This window comes from Phodopus roborovskii, unplaced genomic scaffold (assembly GCF_943737965.1).
Source record: "Phodopus roborovskii unplaced genomic scaffold, PHOROB, whole genome shotgun sequence".
NCBI lineage: Eukaryota > Metazoa > Chordata > Mammalia > Rodentia > Cricetidae > Phodopus > Phodopus roborovskii.
In genome coordinates this window covers 27,449,829-27,465,537 of record NW_026126470.1, presented here as the reverse complement: position 1 = coordinate 27,465,537, position 15,709 = coordinate 27,449,829, and the positions used below count along the sequence as shown (strand labels likewise).

The 15,709-nt window shown below is 46.6% G+C and overlaps 2 protein-coding genes across 2 annotated transcripts in view; both read left to right on the top strand.

Annotated features, from left to right (window-relative positions):
• The first annotated feature begins 1,777 nt into the window (after positions 1 to 1,777).
• On the top strand, positions 1,778 to 2,448 carry CUNH21orf62 (chromosome unknown C21orf62 homolog). Its single transcript, XM_051191867.1, has one exon. It carries the CDS (start codon positions 1,796 to 1,798, stop codon positions 2,435 to 2,437), a length of 642 nt encoding a protein of 213 aa, XP_051047824.1. The 5' UTR covers positions 1,778 to 1,795; the 3' UTR covers positions 2,438 to 2,448.
• A 7,428-nt stretch (positions 2,449 to 9,876) lies between these two features.
• Paxbp1 (PAX3 and PAX7 binding protein 1) overlaps positions 9,877 to 15,709 on the top strand; it is a 29,775-nt gene continuing 23,942 nt past the window's right edge. Inside the window, exons 1-2 of the mRNA XM_051191863.1 lie at positions 9,877 to 10,297; positions 11,574 to 11,702. Of these exons, the coding sequence (XP_051047820.1) occupies positions 9,943 to 10,297; positions 11,574 to 11,702 (484 nt within the window). The 5' untranslated portion in view covers positions 9,877 to 9,942. The remainder of the gene's footprint in view (positions 10,298 to 11,573; positions 11,703 to 15,709) is intronic.

Sequence of the window (15,709 nt, the reverse complement as noted above, 5' to 3'; positions counted from 1 at the left end):
GGTTTGCCTCTGTTCATCTTCTCCCACCGAGAATAGCCTGGGAGGACAGCTCACACTTCCCGTGGATGTGGAGTTTTCTGCCGCTTGGCCTGGCTCGCGCCTGCCTGGCTCCTGACTTGGCGGTCCTCCTCGCTGCAGCTCTGGGTCCTCCCATGCGGGTCTGGCTTAGCCATGGGCTCTGATGTTACAGGGAAGGGTCTGGAATCAAGTTCACTGGAACAAAAGCTCCATGCAGGCAGGACCCCCCCGAAGGGCTGGCCGTGAGCGTGAACTGGCCGGAAGGCTGTGTCACGGCTGCTGCCAGCGTCTGTCCTTCAGGCCTCCACTTGGCTGAGCCCATCTCTGTCCTGCCTGAGACGTGTGCCTGTCTGTCCGAGCCCTGGTGTCTCCAGCTTTGCCTCCTTCAGTTTCTGGGTGCTTGCCGCCCCAGCGTGTCCCCTTCGGGCTGTCACCGTACTCTTTGGACATAGATCCAGCACCTCAGAGTGGCCTTCTCTGCCTCCTGTCCCTTCTTACGGCGGTCCTGCCCACAGCTCTGCCCTTCCCAGTCACAGATGCCAAGCCTTCCCCAGCCCCTACGGTGTCCAATAAGCACAGGTGTTTTTGCAAACCGAAATCTGACACCTTCTGCCACAATTCTTATTTTCCTATGGAGACATCGCAAGAAGGGACACTCATCAACTATATCCCTGGCCAGTCCGTCATTGTCCCCCAGTTACTCTTTAAAGTACAAATGTGTCCCAGTTTATTTTTCCGTGCTTATTTATTGCTTAGTTTGGGACCCCACAATAAATTATTTGACAAAATAAATTCATAAGATTTGTTATGGGATAGACGCAGATAACAGATTAAAATTGGCAACTGAAGCTGGGCAGTTGTGGCGCATGCCTTTAGTCCCAGCACTCGGAAGGCAGTGGTAGGTGGATCTCTGTGAGTTTGACGCCAGCCTGGTCTACAAAGCCACACAGAGAAACCCTGCCTCATAAAACAAAACAAACAAATGGCAGACTTAATCATAATTAACATAGTTACGGTTGACTCTGGTACACAAGTGCCCTGTAGGACCTGAGAAGGCATTATTGTGTTGGAGGAGATGGGGTTTGTAAGGAATTTTACCATTAAATGCTTAAAGGCTGTTCACATTGTGCTGGTTATCCAGGGTGCGTGCGTGGGTGGGCAGCCCGCGTGGGAGAAGAGCATGTGCTTGCTCTGGGCTATGCAGGCACAGGTAGGCAGTAACTGGTCGGTGGCAGGGTGTGCTCACTGCAGTAACCGGAGTCCCTGCAGTGAATAGCATGTGCTATCTACCCCTTGGCTGACGTCCATGCAGTGAATAGCATGTGCTATCTACCCCTTGGCTGACATCCCTGCAGTGGATAGCATGTGCTATCTACCCCCTTGGCTGACATCCATGCAGTGGATAGCATGTGCTATCCATCCCCCTGGCTGACATCCATGCAGTGGATAGCATGTGCTATCCATCCCCTTGGCTGACATCACCCCAGCTCCCCAGCATGTGAGTCTTGTTGTCAGCCTAACACTGGGAGCTTTATGCCTTGACTGAGCAGAGTTCAGAAGTCTGGCTGCTGCTTCTCAGGAATAAGAGCACTGCCTGTCTGGATGAACTGCAGGCAGCAAAGTTCCCGGCTGGTGGTTTGGAGTGGTTTTCCAGCAGGGTATGCACTTCTAAGCAGGCTGTGATAGTAAAGCACCGGGTTTCCTTTCAGGTGACTGACATCCAACGGACTGCCCCATGAAGGAGAAAAAGGAACACACCAGTCCATGCTGGACAAGAATGACACCACCTTCCAGCCTCTGCCTGCTTCTGCTCGGAGCCGTAGGCATCTTTGCACCGGGCCACTTCACGAAAGGTCAGAAGAACAGCACCCTGATTTTCACAAAGGGAAATGCCATTTGGAACTGCAGCTGCCCTGTAGACATCAGGGACTGTGACTACAGTTTGGCCAACTTGGTGTGCAGCTGTAAATCTGTTCTGCCTTTTGCCACGGAGCAGACCAGCTACCACGACGACCTGACCATCTGGTTCACAGATGCAGCCACACTGGGCCGGCTGCTGGAATTCACTCTGGTCCAAGACTTGAAGCTCTCCCTGTGCGGTTCCAACACTCTCCCCACCAAGTACCTGGCTCTCTGTGGGCTGAAAAGGCTTCGCATCAACGCTGAGGCCAAGCATCCCTCCCGGGAGCAGAGCTTGCTCATCCACAGCAGAAGGCAAGGCAGTTCCTCGTACAAAGGCTGCCAAGCATGTGTGTTCATCTCAGTCTTAGATATGGCTCTTTTCAACAGGGACTCGTCTTTAAAGTCATACAGTATTGACAACATTTCTAGCCTCGCCGGTGACTTCCCTGGTTTTCCCTACTTTAAAACTTCCCCAATGCCAAACAACAAAAGCTATGTTGTCACCATCATTTACTAGCTTCCCGTGTCCATCCAGCAGGAACCCTGGAAAAAAAAAAAAAATGATGGGACCATCTGAACAAGGAATCTGGGAATAAGGCCACGAGACAGGTGTCCCCTTTCCTTCTCGGCCTCCATTCACAACAAAGCCACACCCAAGAGCAGCCAGTTGCCTCTGCTCCACTCCCAAAGCTGGGGGCTATTTGATTCGTGAGATATGTCCTGAGGGCCAGCCAGTAGCTAGGTGTTTGCACCAGGCAGCCCGTGGAGCACTGTCCACTTAGAAGGGAGAGAGGAGCGCGCACCAGGAACTATTTATTGGAGCCCAGTGTAGGCATGGCCCCAAGGAAGGGATCCTCTTTCAGGATACAGTAATCCTTCCTTAGCTGTGTGTGTACGCTCCAAGACCCCAGGATGCCTGATTGAGCAAACAGTACTAAAACCTATGCATACTGTATTTTTCCTAAACAGAAGCTTACGACAAATCTAACTTATAAACTGAGACCACTGTGGGATTAACATTGTAACATACTGTAAGGAAGTTATGCAATCATGCTCACACACTATTCCACAGTACTCATTCTTTCTCTTTGGCATAGCCAAATTGCCAGCATCGCTGCTTTGCATGTGATGGCAATTGCAGAGTAAAACATGGGTTTCTTGGATACAATAGTCTGACAACAGAGGCAAGCCACTAGGTGCCTGATGGTTGGTAGTATGCAGAGTGTTTCTATGACAGGCGAGGGATGGTTCATGTCCCAGGTGGAATGAGGCAGGGCTACATTCTTCACACTCCTCAGAACAACTCAAAGATGGAAACTTCTGGCTTATAAATCAACCTACAGATCAGGGACCACTGTGCCTTGTTTTAGTTTTCATTTTGTGACAAAGCCTGGAATTCAGAGATGTGGGGAACCTAAGTTCCTCTAAATGGCAGACTTCCCAAATACTTGTTAAAAACAAATGCATTGAGGGGTTGGGATTTTAAAGGCGTGTTTATGGAGATTGGGAAGGAATGAAGGAGTGGGTGGAACCTTAACACTAATGAAGGCCTTGGGGTTCTAAGAGAGGGCACGCCTGTGAGAATACATGGACAGCCACGCACAGGGCACGCCTGTGAGTGAGAATACACCGACAGCCACGCACAGGGCACGCCTGTGAGTGAGAATACACCGACAGCCACGCACAGGGCACGCCTGTGAGTGAGAATACACCGACAGCCATGCACGTACTATCCTCAAGCTTCTGCACAAAGCCCAGTGCCAGGGCAGGGGCTCTTTTCTGGCCCCTCCCTCTCACAGAGCACGGTCTGGGCAAGGCTCTTCTGGTCCTTTCTTTCCATTTCCCCACTTTTGTTCACACATCTTTGTTCTCTCTATACGCCGAGCCGTCTCTTACCAATTGCCCTCCCATCCTTTGCCCTCTCGACCCAGAAATCAGAATCATTGTCAGTAGAATTGTTAAGCCACATTAGTGATAGCTTGGGAATGTAATAATCATTCCTAACTCAGGGCTCAAATTATAAAGACTTAATTTTAAAATGAATTTTGGGTCCTGAGTCCATCTGGAAGTTTAAGATGAGAAAGTTAAGACACTCCATATAAGACAGTATTTAAAAAATAATTAAACTGGTTCACAATTACACAAAGAAAAGTTCCCCTCATAGAGAACCAATTTACTATTAATTTTCAGCAGTTTTCAACCCCATGCCAGGATAGACGTGTGGTTCAAAGCCGAAGAGCACATGCTGCTTTCTCAGAGGCCAAGTCCAGTGTCTCCCCCCCTCCATCCCCCCGTCCAGTCCCCCCCATCCAGTCCCCCCCCACCTTATTTTTGGTTTGCTTACAGCCATCTGCAGCTCTGACTACACAGGGCCCAACACCTTTCTCTAGCTGCCACAGGGACCTGTACCTATGTGGCATGCACAAAAGTCACGTGAATAAAGACTAAAACTAGATATTTAAAATCCATGCCAGTTGCTGGGTGTTGGTGGCGCACACCTTTAATCCCAGCACTTGGGACGCAGAAACAGGTGGATCTCTGTGAGTCTGAGGCCAGCCTGGTCTACAGAGTGAGTTTCAGGACAGATAGGGTTACTCAGAGAAACTCTGTCTCAGGAAAAAACAAAAACAAAAAACCTTCCCGGTTGTCTAAACTTAGAATAAAACAAAGTTGGAACTTAACTGAATTCATGATAACAGAATGGTAAGAAATAGTTGTATTGTAAGATCATAGGTTTGTCACATTTATAATTTTTCCCATCTTAACCTTAATAATAAGGTAACTCAACCTGAAACTTCTACATTTGCATAATCGACAGGGGATTTGACCACTCAGACTAATTCACATGGGTCCATAATGTCGGCATTTAAATTAGGCCAAACAAAGTTTAAACTATGGATTTTAATAGAAAATGCAATGGCCTCGTTACTGATATAGTTCAGAGGCAACATTTAAGTGAGGAAAGACAGGGAGTTGGGGGAAAAGAGATGGCAAGAAAGATGTAAGCAAAATGCTAAATTACATCTATTGACCATCATTACCGACTGCATTACAGACTGAATTTAGATGGAGACCTATCAATAGTGTAAAAGAAGTGAAGTTAGAAATACGCGTGCCTGTAAATTCCTCCCATCTGGCAGCAGCTGCTGGTTCAAAACCCTTTCACAACTGTTTATATGACTCTTAGGAGGAACTGTGGGCCATGTGCTTGGGGCCAGCAGTTTGTCACCTGCAGCCAGCTGGTAAAAGTTTAGCCATCGTTTTGAGGAAGAGAAGGAAGATACATGTCTTCCTCGCACATTCAAGGGGGCATTAAATACTGTGCAGCAGGCAAGTAGAGGGTAGACAGCAGACGGTGCTGAGTTCATCCGAGGGAGAGCAAGTGCGTGGGCCGGCAGGAGTGGTGGGTTCGGGTCCCAGCTGCACTCATCAGGCAGGTGGCCCAAGCGGAGAGGCAGCGAGGAGGGTTATTAGAAGTCGTCTGGGCATCGGGAATGTGAGTGCCCACTGGGACACTGATGGGGCTAAGGATGAATGAAAGAATGTTCACGAGCGGCGCTGGGAGGAAATGCAGTTAGAGCGTAGCTAAGGTGTAAGCTGTGTACAGAATCGTCTCCGGTTTTAAAATGCGGCAATGTTTTCAGTTAGAAAAGGTTATTTAAAATTCCACTTCAGTTTTAATAAATTCCAAGTCCTATCTCACTCTCTCCCTATAATCACGCTATAACCTTACTGCATATTTATTACATAGCTTTGCTGGCTTCTGATAAAACTCAAAATATATATACACAAAAAGAAATATTGTGTTTTATACCCATATAGGATGTTTATAATCCTATTGTCTTAAAATTTTTATGCACTTTAAAATTCTCCCGCAGCGGCCTGTAATGTAGGCCATGGTGGGTTCTTAAGAAAGGATGCATTGATAATTTTACTTTTGCACTGGTCACACACGCATTTAAAGAAGGCATTATGAGTTAGAGTGTATTCAATATATTTAGACTATACTGAATATAATCCAAATCTAAATGATTCTAAAAGTAAACCTAACCCTAAAAGCATTCTGGTTCTGACTTAGGCTTTCCTGTACAGAGGGTGGGTATGTGAGGTTCTGACTGGGTAAGTGTAAGTACTGTCAACACTCATTTCCTACGAGACACTCTAGGAAAAGCTCTTCAGGAGGTGGCTACTCTGGAGTTACTGTGAACTGTTACACTGGACAAATGTCCTGTCTCTATCCTGGACATCCTTAAACACCTTCTAAGATACTTCATGGCCACTGGCACCTGTGTTCAGAGACTACATTTGCTAAAGGCTGGTCTCCATTCCAGGAGCTAAGGCTGAGTCAGCAAGTCAAACTGACTTACTATTTGACAGGATTTCTCAGTCAGTTAATTCATGTGAAATCACGATTTGGTGGGGGAAAACAACAGATTAACATTTTAAACAAAAGTTGATGTAGAAAGTTCTATAGAGACAATGTGATGGTGTAGTAATGAAACATTAGTACCCAAGTTAGTTGCTTGAACACTCAAAGTTCCCAGTGCTCTTTCAAGTAATTCCTTTCGATGTAAGGTATAGCAGCAGACGGGGGATTTGAACAGCTATTCAGTTTTCAGAACTTAATGTCCTCTAGTCTAGAGTCTGGGTGGGGGAACTTTGGCCGACTCTGGCAGCAAGATAACAGTGTTTAATTCTGCTGTTTACCACCTGAACAGGTGGAATGGTAAACTTACATCTTCCTTATCTTTAGTATTTAAAATGACAAGTTTTCCCTTCTACACACACCCAGTCCACAGTTTTACAATGTCTTTTTAAAGCTTCAGGATGATAGTTCAACACAGTCTGTCTTTCTCTTGATGTTCTGGGGAATCAACAGGGCCTTGCACACAGTAGGCCAGTGTCCTCACAGACATGATGTGTATAGGCCTTACAGGGCCTTGCACACAGTAGGCCAGTGTCCTCACAGACATGATGTGTACAGGCCTTACAGGGCCTTGCACACCTTTGCTGTCTCTATCCTACTGCAAATCTGTCTCAGGGTACAGGTGTCTGGGAGCTGACCAGGCACAATTTAAATCTTTTGTTATTGAAAATGGGAGTTCAGTTTCACCAAGGATGCTGTGACCAGAACTTTACCAATGCTCAACAGCCAGAACACAAGAACCCAGTGTAGTAGGAGTAGAGTAGAAGTCACGTGATACTAACTTTTCCTGATCACTGAGGAAAAGGGTGGGAGAGGATGCTTATAACTGCACATCTGGGTCCTAGGGCAGCAGATCTCAAGTCTAACTAAAGGGAACTGGAAAAAAAGAACCAGAGTATAGGAAACCAAAATTACTGGCAGACGTTGTGGAACCTTCTGCTGCAATGTCGAATTTAAATCTCATTGAAAATGGAGGGCGTGGTGCAGGCAAAAACACACAGTCATGTTTGCTGGTACAAGTACAAACCACACAAAACCACACAAGTTCTACACGGGGCCCTGGCAATTCTAATCTAGGATAACCTTGTGGATGTGACAATTTTTCAGAGCTCTTCAGGGTAGAGTTGACTATTACAGAATAAGGAGGAAGATTTCTAGTCTCAGAAGTTTCAATAATTGTGTATGTTAGAGGTGAGTCTCTTAGGTGATAAAAGTCATGTCGGAGCAGCCCATCTCAACAGGTGATGGGACCACCTGACACGGCACTCCTATGGCCTCTCTTGTGATGTAATGCTCCCTAGTTGATGCGATTCCCTGGGAGGAGACTTAGACAATTCTGTGTCCTTTTGGGAACTCTATCTTTAGGTTGAAAGGAGACTTCAGAGAAAGCCTCTCTCTGTGTTTCTTTTAATGGAGACAGTGTTTTTCAGAGGGGTGCCGGTTCTCCTTTAAAACACCCCACAAGCACAAAGCCCCATAGTTTGAGTTGTTTTTTCTGTGCTTTTTCTTTTTAATGACATTTTCAGCTCACAGGTAGTGATATACACCTTTAACCCCAGCACTCGGGAGGCAGAGAGGCAGGCGGCTCTCTCTGAGTTCCAGGACATCCAGGGCTGTACAGAGAAACGTCTGTAAAAAACAAATAAAAGCCATGTTTTCACGTATCTCAGGCTGGCCTTCAACTGGAGGGTAGATAAACACGAACTTCTGATTTTCCTGCCTCCACAGTGCTGGGATTACTTCCAAATAAGTATATATACTTTAAATGATTTTGTCTTATTCTCTGTGTGTTCTTGTCTTCATGCTTTTATGTGAACTGTATGTGTGGCTGGAAAGGATTTAGGTTCCCCTAGAACTGGAGTTATTCATAGTTATTCATAGTTGTATATGGTGGGTATGGGGAACCAGAACCAGGTCTTCTGCAAGAGCAGCAAAGAGCTCTTAACCGCCCCTAACTTGCATGTTTTAAATCAGTCTCCTTTTTATACAGACGGGATGTAAGGAAAGTGCTTCTAGCGTGCATGCAGGATGGCACGTATAGCTGGGCACCATGGGCCTGGATTAAGTAGTTGCGAGCTGCCCCGTGGGTATAGTTACTGCAGAGCCACGTCTCCACTGGTTTTATGGGTTCTGAAACAGGTAAATGGATGACAAACACATCTACCAGGATGTTTGTGGTTCTGTGAGGGAAAGACAAGATTCAGGCTTGGTGATGAACAGGAAAAGTGTGTTAGCTCAACTTCAGGCTTCAAGGCCTCCTAGGTTCATATTTTTCCTCTGTAACATAGCCTGAAAAAAAAAAATGTCAGATTTTCTTTCCATTTTTTTCCCTTAGGGTTTTTTATTGCTGTGAAGAGAAACCATGACCACAAACTCTCATAAAGGAAAACATTTGATTGGGGTGCCTTACAGCTTGGAGGTTCAGTCCATTGTCATCATGGTGGGACATGGCAGCGCGTTGACAGACTGGAGAAATAGTTGAGCATCCTAAATCTTTCAGCAACAGGAAGTCGACTGAGACACAGTGTGGTACCCTGAGCATAGGAAACCTCAAAGCCCGCCCTCGCAGTGACACACCTCCTCCCACAAGGCCACACCCACTCCAGCAAAGCCACACCTCCTCATAGTGCAACTCCTTATACAATTATGGGGTCAATTACATTCAAACTACCACAGATTCGTTTCCGAAATTCACCATGCTGGTGGGGGGGAGCAGTTGTACTGTTGCTAGTAAACTTGGCTTTTTTTTAATCAACTTTGCTTGCTTGGGAAGAATGGTTGTGGTAGCAAGAAAGGACATGGTCTGGTTTTTTTTTTTTTTTTTGTTTGTTTGTTTTGTATTTTTTTTTAAGACACGGGATATCTGTGTAACCACCCTGGCTGTCCTCGAACTCACAGAGATCCACCTGTTTCTGCCTCCTGGTGCTGGGATTAAAGGCGTGCGCCACCACCGCCCTCCCAGGCAGGGTGTCTGTACCTTCTTGATTTCTAGGGTTTAGGCCCCCGCCTCCTTGGTGTCTGTGTTTTATGCTTCGTGGGGCGCGATCGCCCTGGGGGCGTCTGTCACGGAAGAGAGGCGGCGGAGACAGGAAGTGGGAAGAGTTCCCGACGGCAGCAGCATCCCCTCCCGTTATCGGGAGGATCGGTAGCCATGGGAACGCGCTGGCTAACTGTCTGCCCCCTCCCCGCCCCGCCCCCAGGCCTCTGTCGCCCCACTTGCCGCGTGGGGGAGGCTCCCACACGTGAAGGCTCCGTGGGAGCGCGGCCAACGCACCGTGCGCAGCGCCATCCAGGGAGGCGACGGCGACACTCTCTCTCGCCCTCCTCTCGATGACCCTCTTTGTGACCCATGGAACAGCGCGGGAGTCGGAGGGTTCGGCGCCAACAGTCCTCCGGGCCGCCAGGGGGCGGCGCGGGGAGGCCCCGCCCGGGCGCGGGGCGGCGCATGCGCAGGCGGCCGTGCGTGGACGCCAGCGAGCGCCGCGCGGCCCCCGGCTGGAGCCCCGGCGAGCGCGCGTGCGCCGTGGCGGAGTCCGCGCTCCGCCGTCCTCGGAGCCTGCGAGCGGGTGTGCGGAGGCGCGGCGCCGGCGGCCGGGATGTTCCGCAAGGCCCGGCGGGTGAACGTGCGCAAGCGGAACGACTCGGAGGAGGAGGAGCGGGAGCGCGACGAGGAGCAGGAGCCGCCGCCGCTGCTGCCCGCGCCGCCGGCCTCAGGCGAGGAGCCGGGCCCTGGCGGTGGCGACCGGGCCCCCGCGGGGGAGTCGCTGCTGGGCCCCGGCCCGCCGCCGCCGCCGCCGGCCTCCGCTCACACCCCAGGCCCCGGCGCCGAGGCCGGAGGCGGCGGCCCCGGCGGCGCAGAGCCCGGCAACGGGCTGAAGCCGCGCAAGCGGCCTCGCGAGAACAAAGAGGCGCCCAGGGCCAGCCTGCTGAGCTTCCAGGACGAGGACGAAGGTGAGCCCGGGCTTCCCGGCCCCCGCGGCGGCTCCGCCCTGGCCCGCGCCTCTCCTGCCTCGCGTGTTGCAGACGCCCCGAGTCCCTCGGTTGTCGCCGGCTCCCAGGGCCCCGCAGGCCTCTGTGCCCGCCCCTTGGCCGGCTTCTGGGCTTAGGCATCCTCGGCCTTCCTTGGCCGGGCTGTTGGAGAAGGGGACCAAAACGGGGGCCCGGGACCCGTGTGGAGCTGCAGCCCCGCTGCCGCGTGACCTTGAGCCAAGCAGCCCCGCGTCGTGGGGCTCGGTCCTGGCGGGAGGAAAGGGGCGGAGCAGATAGATGTCCGCCGGAGCGTCGCCTCTCGCGCTCTCCATGCAGGAGAAGGGAGGTCGGGCTGCAGGGCGTTTAGGAATGATTTTACTTGAACCTCAGTGTCGAGCTAGGAAAAATGAGATGCGTTTCGAGAGGCTTGAGTCGAGGATCTGAAACGCTGGCGTGTTTTTACAAACATGCGTGATTTATCTTTGGCCTCGATGCTGTCGTGTTTGGAACGGAGGTGCAGGCCGGGTTTTGGCTTTGATGATGAGGGCGGTTTGGTGCAGTGTTTCTTTCTTTATTTTTTTTTTTTCTTGACTTGGATTTTCACATCAAAGGTGAGGAATAAATCACTCGGACTCAGTTTTGCAAAGTGATGTATCTGTATTGTTGAAATAACTCATTGTGATGAGAGTTACTCGGCTTGGGAGGACCTTGTAGGGATACGTTGTTTCGGCTTCCTTGATTTAACATTTTAAGGAAACATTCTGCTTATTTTTTTCACCTTGGATAGACGAAATAAGGCAAAAATTAACATTTTTGTGAAGTTCTTTATACCCAATAAGTTTTCAAATTTTCATTTAGTTTCTGGAGTGGGTATCAGTTTTCCTTTCTTTTCCTTCCTTTTCTTACTTCCTTTTTTGTTTTGTTTTTTTTTTTTGTGTGTGTGTTTTGTTTTTTTAAGACAGGGTTTCCCTCTATAGTCCTGGTTTTCCTGGAGCTTACTTTGTAGTCCAGGCTGGCCTCAAACTGAAGAGATTCACTGCCTCTGCCTCCCCAGTGCTGGGATCTAAGGTGTGCATCATCGAGATTGGCAATGCCAGTGTTTGAGACTATGGTGGATCGAAATAAATTTAAAATTTCTTAGTGATTTTTGCATGTGAATATATTTGGAAGAATTTGTGCAGCATGAAAATGTGGGAAAAGGGAAACATTTTCTATGTTTGTTTGCCTCAGACTTCCGTTTTTTTGTTTATTTTTTAAGAAAATGAAGAAGTCTTTAAAGTAAAGAAGTCAAGTTACAGCAAAAAGATAGTTAAATTGCTTAAGAAAGAATATAAAGAAGATCTCGAGAAATCGAAAATCAAGACAGAACTCAACACATCAGCTGACAGTAAGTACTAAATAATTCTTTCAAATCACTGGCAAATCAGAACTCTTTCCCACAGGGCTCTGCAGTGTGTTTTGTGAATTCACTCTGCTGACCAATGTCCACATTAACTTGCAGTCCTGTTCTTTGTTTTCACACATTAAAAAAAAAAGGTAGGCTGCTGTTCCCGAGTTCCTGCTAGTGTACACACATCAGGATGTTGTATGGAGAAGGGAGAAAGGTCTCCCATTTCAGCCCTAGAGACAGACTTACTCTGTTGAAAGTTTGAGTGCTGCTATTTTGCAGAGACAAACTTTAAATCCCTTTGGCTGTATTTCCATTGTAGATTTTACTCTTACAGTACTTTGTGGAAGTGCATAGGCTAATGGGATAATACCAGCCAGCACTCAGCAGCCTTACCTGACGCTAGACCAGACACCTGAGTTTCAATCTGCTCTCTCTCACCTCTCTCCTCTCTCTTGGAGGCAAACGTCATTAAGTCAGGCCCAAGGCTGAAAATGTTTCATGCACTTATTTTATATGATTAATGCGCGTAGTCACTATAATCTAACGTTTCAGAGAAGTCTTTATTCTGTAGAATTAAAGGGAATGTTTCCTAGATCCTCAGCTACAGGTGTGACACGAATAAGAATGCTGCCATATCTCAAACTTGTGATGTAGTTGTGGAGACAGTGTTATGTAAACATCTAACAGAAGTGTTAGCAAAATGTCCAATGAGTAGGCCAAAGGATGACTACATGGGGGGGGGGGCTCAGGAGGAGAAGGACACCTTCATAGCAAAGTAGGACATGAAGCTGGATAGTTGATGATAGAATTCCCCAAATAGGAGAAAGTATCTGAATATCACCAAGGATTAAGAAAGAGCAAGTACATCTGAGTGGTCATTTTTGAAGTAAATATTTTTTAGTGTTAGAATGTGAAAGACAAGTTGTTGACACATTGTAGAAGATGACTAAAACGCAGTAAGGGGTTTAGAGTTGCAGCATTTAGTGAATTGCCAAGATATGACATGATAAATAGCTTTTGAAACCATAACCTGGTAATACCAAGCATTATGGAGTGGTACAAGGAGAGATTGGAGGCCTAATAAATACATTGGCCAACTTTGATCCATTAACAGTGCCCTTAGTAAGTTGAGTAAGAGTGATATGTTTCATGGCTCTGGGAAGTTGTGGGTAGGTTCAAAATGTTTGCTGATGCTGGGTGATGGTGGTGCACGCTTTTGATCCCAGCCATTCAGGAGAGATAGGAAGGTGGATCTCTTGAGTTTGAGGCTAGCCTGGTCTACAGAGTGAATTCCAGGACAGCCAGGACTACACAGAGAAACCCTGTCTTGGAAAACCAGAACCAAAAACAAGCAAACAAAAAAGTGGTTGCTGTGGGTCTGGGAGATGTGGAAACTGGCTCATTGGAGAAGCATTCCTAGGAAAAATTGTTACACTCTGTATGCTTTTGCTGCTAGAAGAAGCACCCAAATAAAAGCTTTGTGCCAGGTGAATGAGAACTGTTGTGTATTGTGCTCTGATGTCAGGAATCCCACCAGGTGGAAAGAGAGTATTTTAGTAGAACTTAAATGTTTTGCATTTTGGAAACTGCTCCATTTTCCCCAGAGCCTCATGTATTGCCAGTGCACCGAAGGGCCTGGTGATGGTTGGCCACTTACTGTTGGGTTCAGAATTGTAGTAAACACGAACGTTTTAAGGCCATCTTTTGTAATTTTTCCAGTCTTCTGCCTTCACTGGGTTTGGATACTCATCGGAGTGTGATCATCTTGATTCTGCCTCCTTTCAGATGTGGTTCACCAAGCCCTAGGCCATGTGTTCCTGGGGTCAAACCTAGTGCTCCATGCACTCAAATAACTGAGCTGTACCCTCAGCTTTTTAGGTGGAGTCCTCAATGTTAATTTAACATTTCTATGCAGAGAGAATTGCTACAGGAACCACATAAGCACTAATGGAAGTGTTGAGTGTCACCATGCTTTGCCCTTGTAATTTGCTCAGTCATAATCTAGTACATGGGAACTTGGTGGAACCTTGAAATGTACAGAAATTCCCAAATTCCCTGAAGACAAATTTTGACTATGTTAACAAATTTCACTTGCTAATAAGCTTTATTCCTCATTTATTTTTCTTCTCTCTCCACCAGAATTTGCCCTTCATAGAACTCAACATATACATAATTTCGAGGTGTAGTATTGGAAGAAAAAATCCATATGTGCACACTGTATATATACTGTAGAGTAATTTTTCTTTTAACTGAGAACCAGCTGGGGTTTATTTACCCCGGTATACCCATGCCTGTTATTAAAAAAAAGAGAAAATAGCAAATGTTGATAATATAAAGAAATTTGAATATTTATGCACTGATGATGAGGAAGACAAACGACAAATATAGTATGATTTGGTTTCATAATACTTGATACTTAGAATAGTTAAAATTAATAGCTGGAATTGTTGCTGCCAGGGACTGGATAGAAGTAGAGATGGGTATATGAATAAACTAAAAGATCAGGAAGGCCACTTATAATCCACTGAAAAGAAGCCAAACCACATTCTTGAAGAGGGGGTTTTTTGAAGATGGTTTGTGTGCTAAAATTCATAGCAGTGACAACTGCTAGCACATGGGACAAACAGCATGTCCATCCACATATGAAGAACTTAGTTATATGTAGTGTGTGTGTGTACATGCACTGGGACGTGGAAGCTTGGGAAGGAAAGTCTGACACAGTCTATAATTGAATAAACTGGGGGACAGAGTACCAAAGCAACTATGGTCAACAGATGCAATGTGATTCCAGTTATGGAAGATAAAACAGTCAAAGATGGAATGGAGGCTTCCAGGGGCTGGACAGAAGCAGGTGGGGATGGACATCAGCTGTTATTGACTCATAGCGTGCATAGTTTCAGTTTAATAATACATGAAGAGTAATGGGAATGAGTAGTGATAGCTACACAGTATTGTGAATGTATGTAATACTGAACTGTACACTTAGAAATCTTTCAAGTTAAAATTATTTGAAGTATGTGGGTGCATGTCCACAAGGCACATCTGGAGATCAGGCTGACTTGTAGGAGTCATTCTCTCTCCCCACCATATGGGTAATGATGAGATTCAGGTCATCAGGCTCGCAGGACACTTCTCTGCTGAGCCATTGTCAGATATATTTCAAGTTATGTGTATTTTATTTTACCACAGTAATAAATTGTAAAAATGACACAAGGACATTAAAATATCTATAGAATCATTCATTATTTGAGTGCATCAGATCTATTTTCAATCTGAGAAGCCATTGGACTCAGAGGCGAAGGGAATAGGTAGACCAGAGCTCAAAATGGCTGAGTGGATAAAGGCAGTTGTTGCCACATGTGGCCAAACTTAGTTCAGTTCCTAGAAACCCACAAGTAGGAGAGAATTGACTCCTGCAGGTTGTACTTTAACTCTATATGTACACTGTGCTTGCTACCTTGTGCCCACATAAAAAAATAAATGTCAAAATAAAATTTTAAGTAAAAAGAAAGAGGTACTTCATCTAAGCATGTAATTGGTGAACTGCTAGTCTTGGCATTCACGGTGCACTTGGAAGGGGAGTCGGTGACTAGCAAGGTAGGCAGCGTGTTGAATTCATCACCATTCCAGGGCTGAAAGAGGATGATCGGAGTTTTTCTTGGCCAGGTTGCGCCGTGCATCTTTCCTTTTAGAATAAAGTATTGCTTTATTCTTTAATTTGTGTTCATTGCTTGCAGAATGAGTTTTTCAAGGTTAGTGGTCAAGTAAAAACACTTGGATTTTCTTCATTTTTGCCTAGAACAAGTGGTAATAGAGATTACGTTAGTTCTAAGTGTTATAAAGCAGAACAGTTTATCACAAAGATGAACTTAGAGTGGGTATGCAGCCTTAAATCAGCCTTCAGCTTAGACTAGAACTGATAACTCAGAAAACTGTCTATATTCCAGAGCTTACTCCCTGCTTTACATGTCATTATTTGTGGTGTCTCTGTTCAGTTTCCTGTC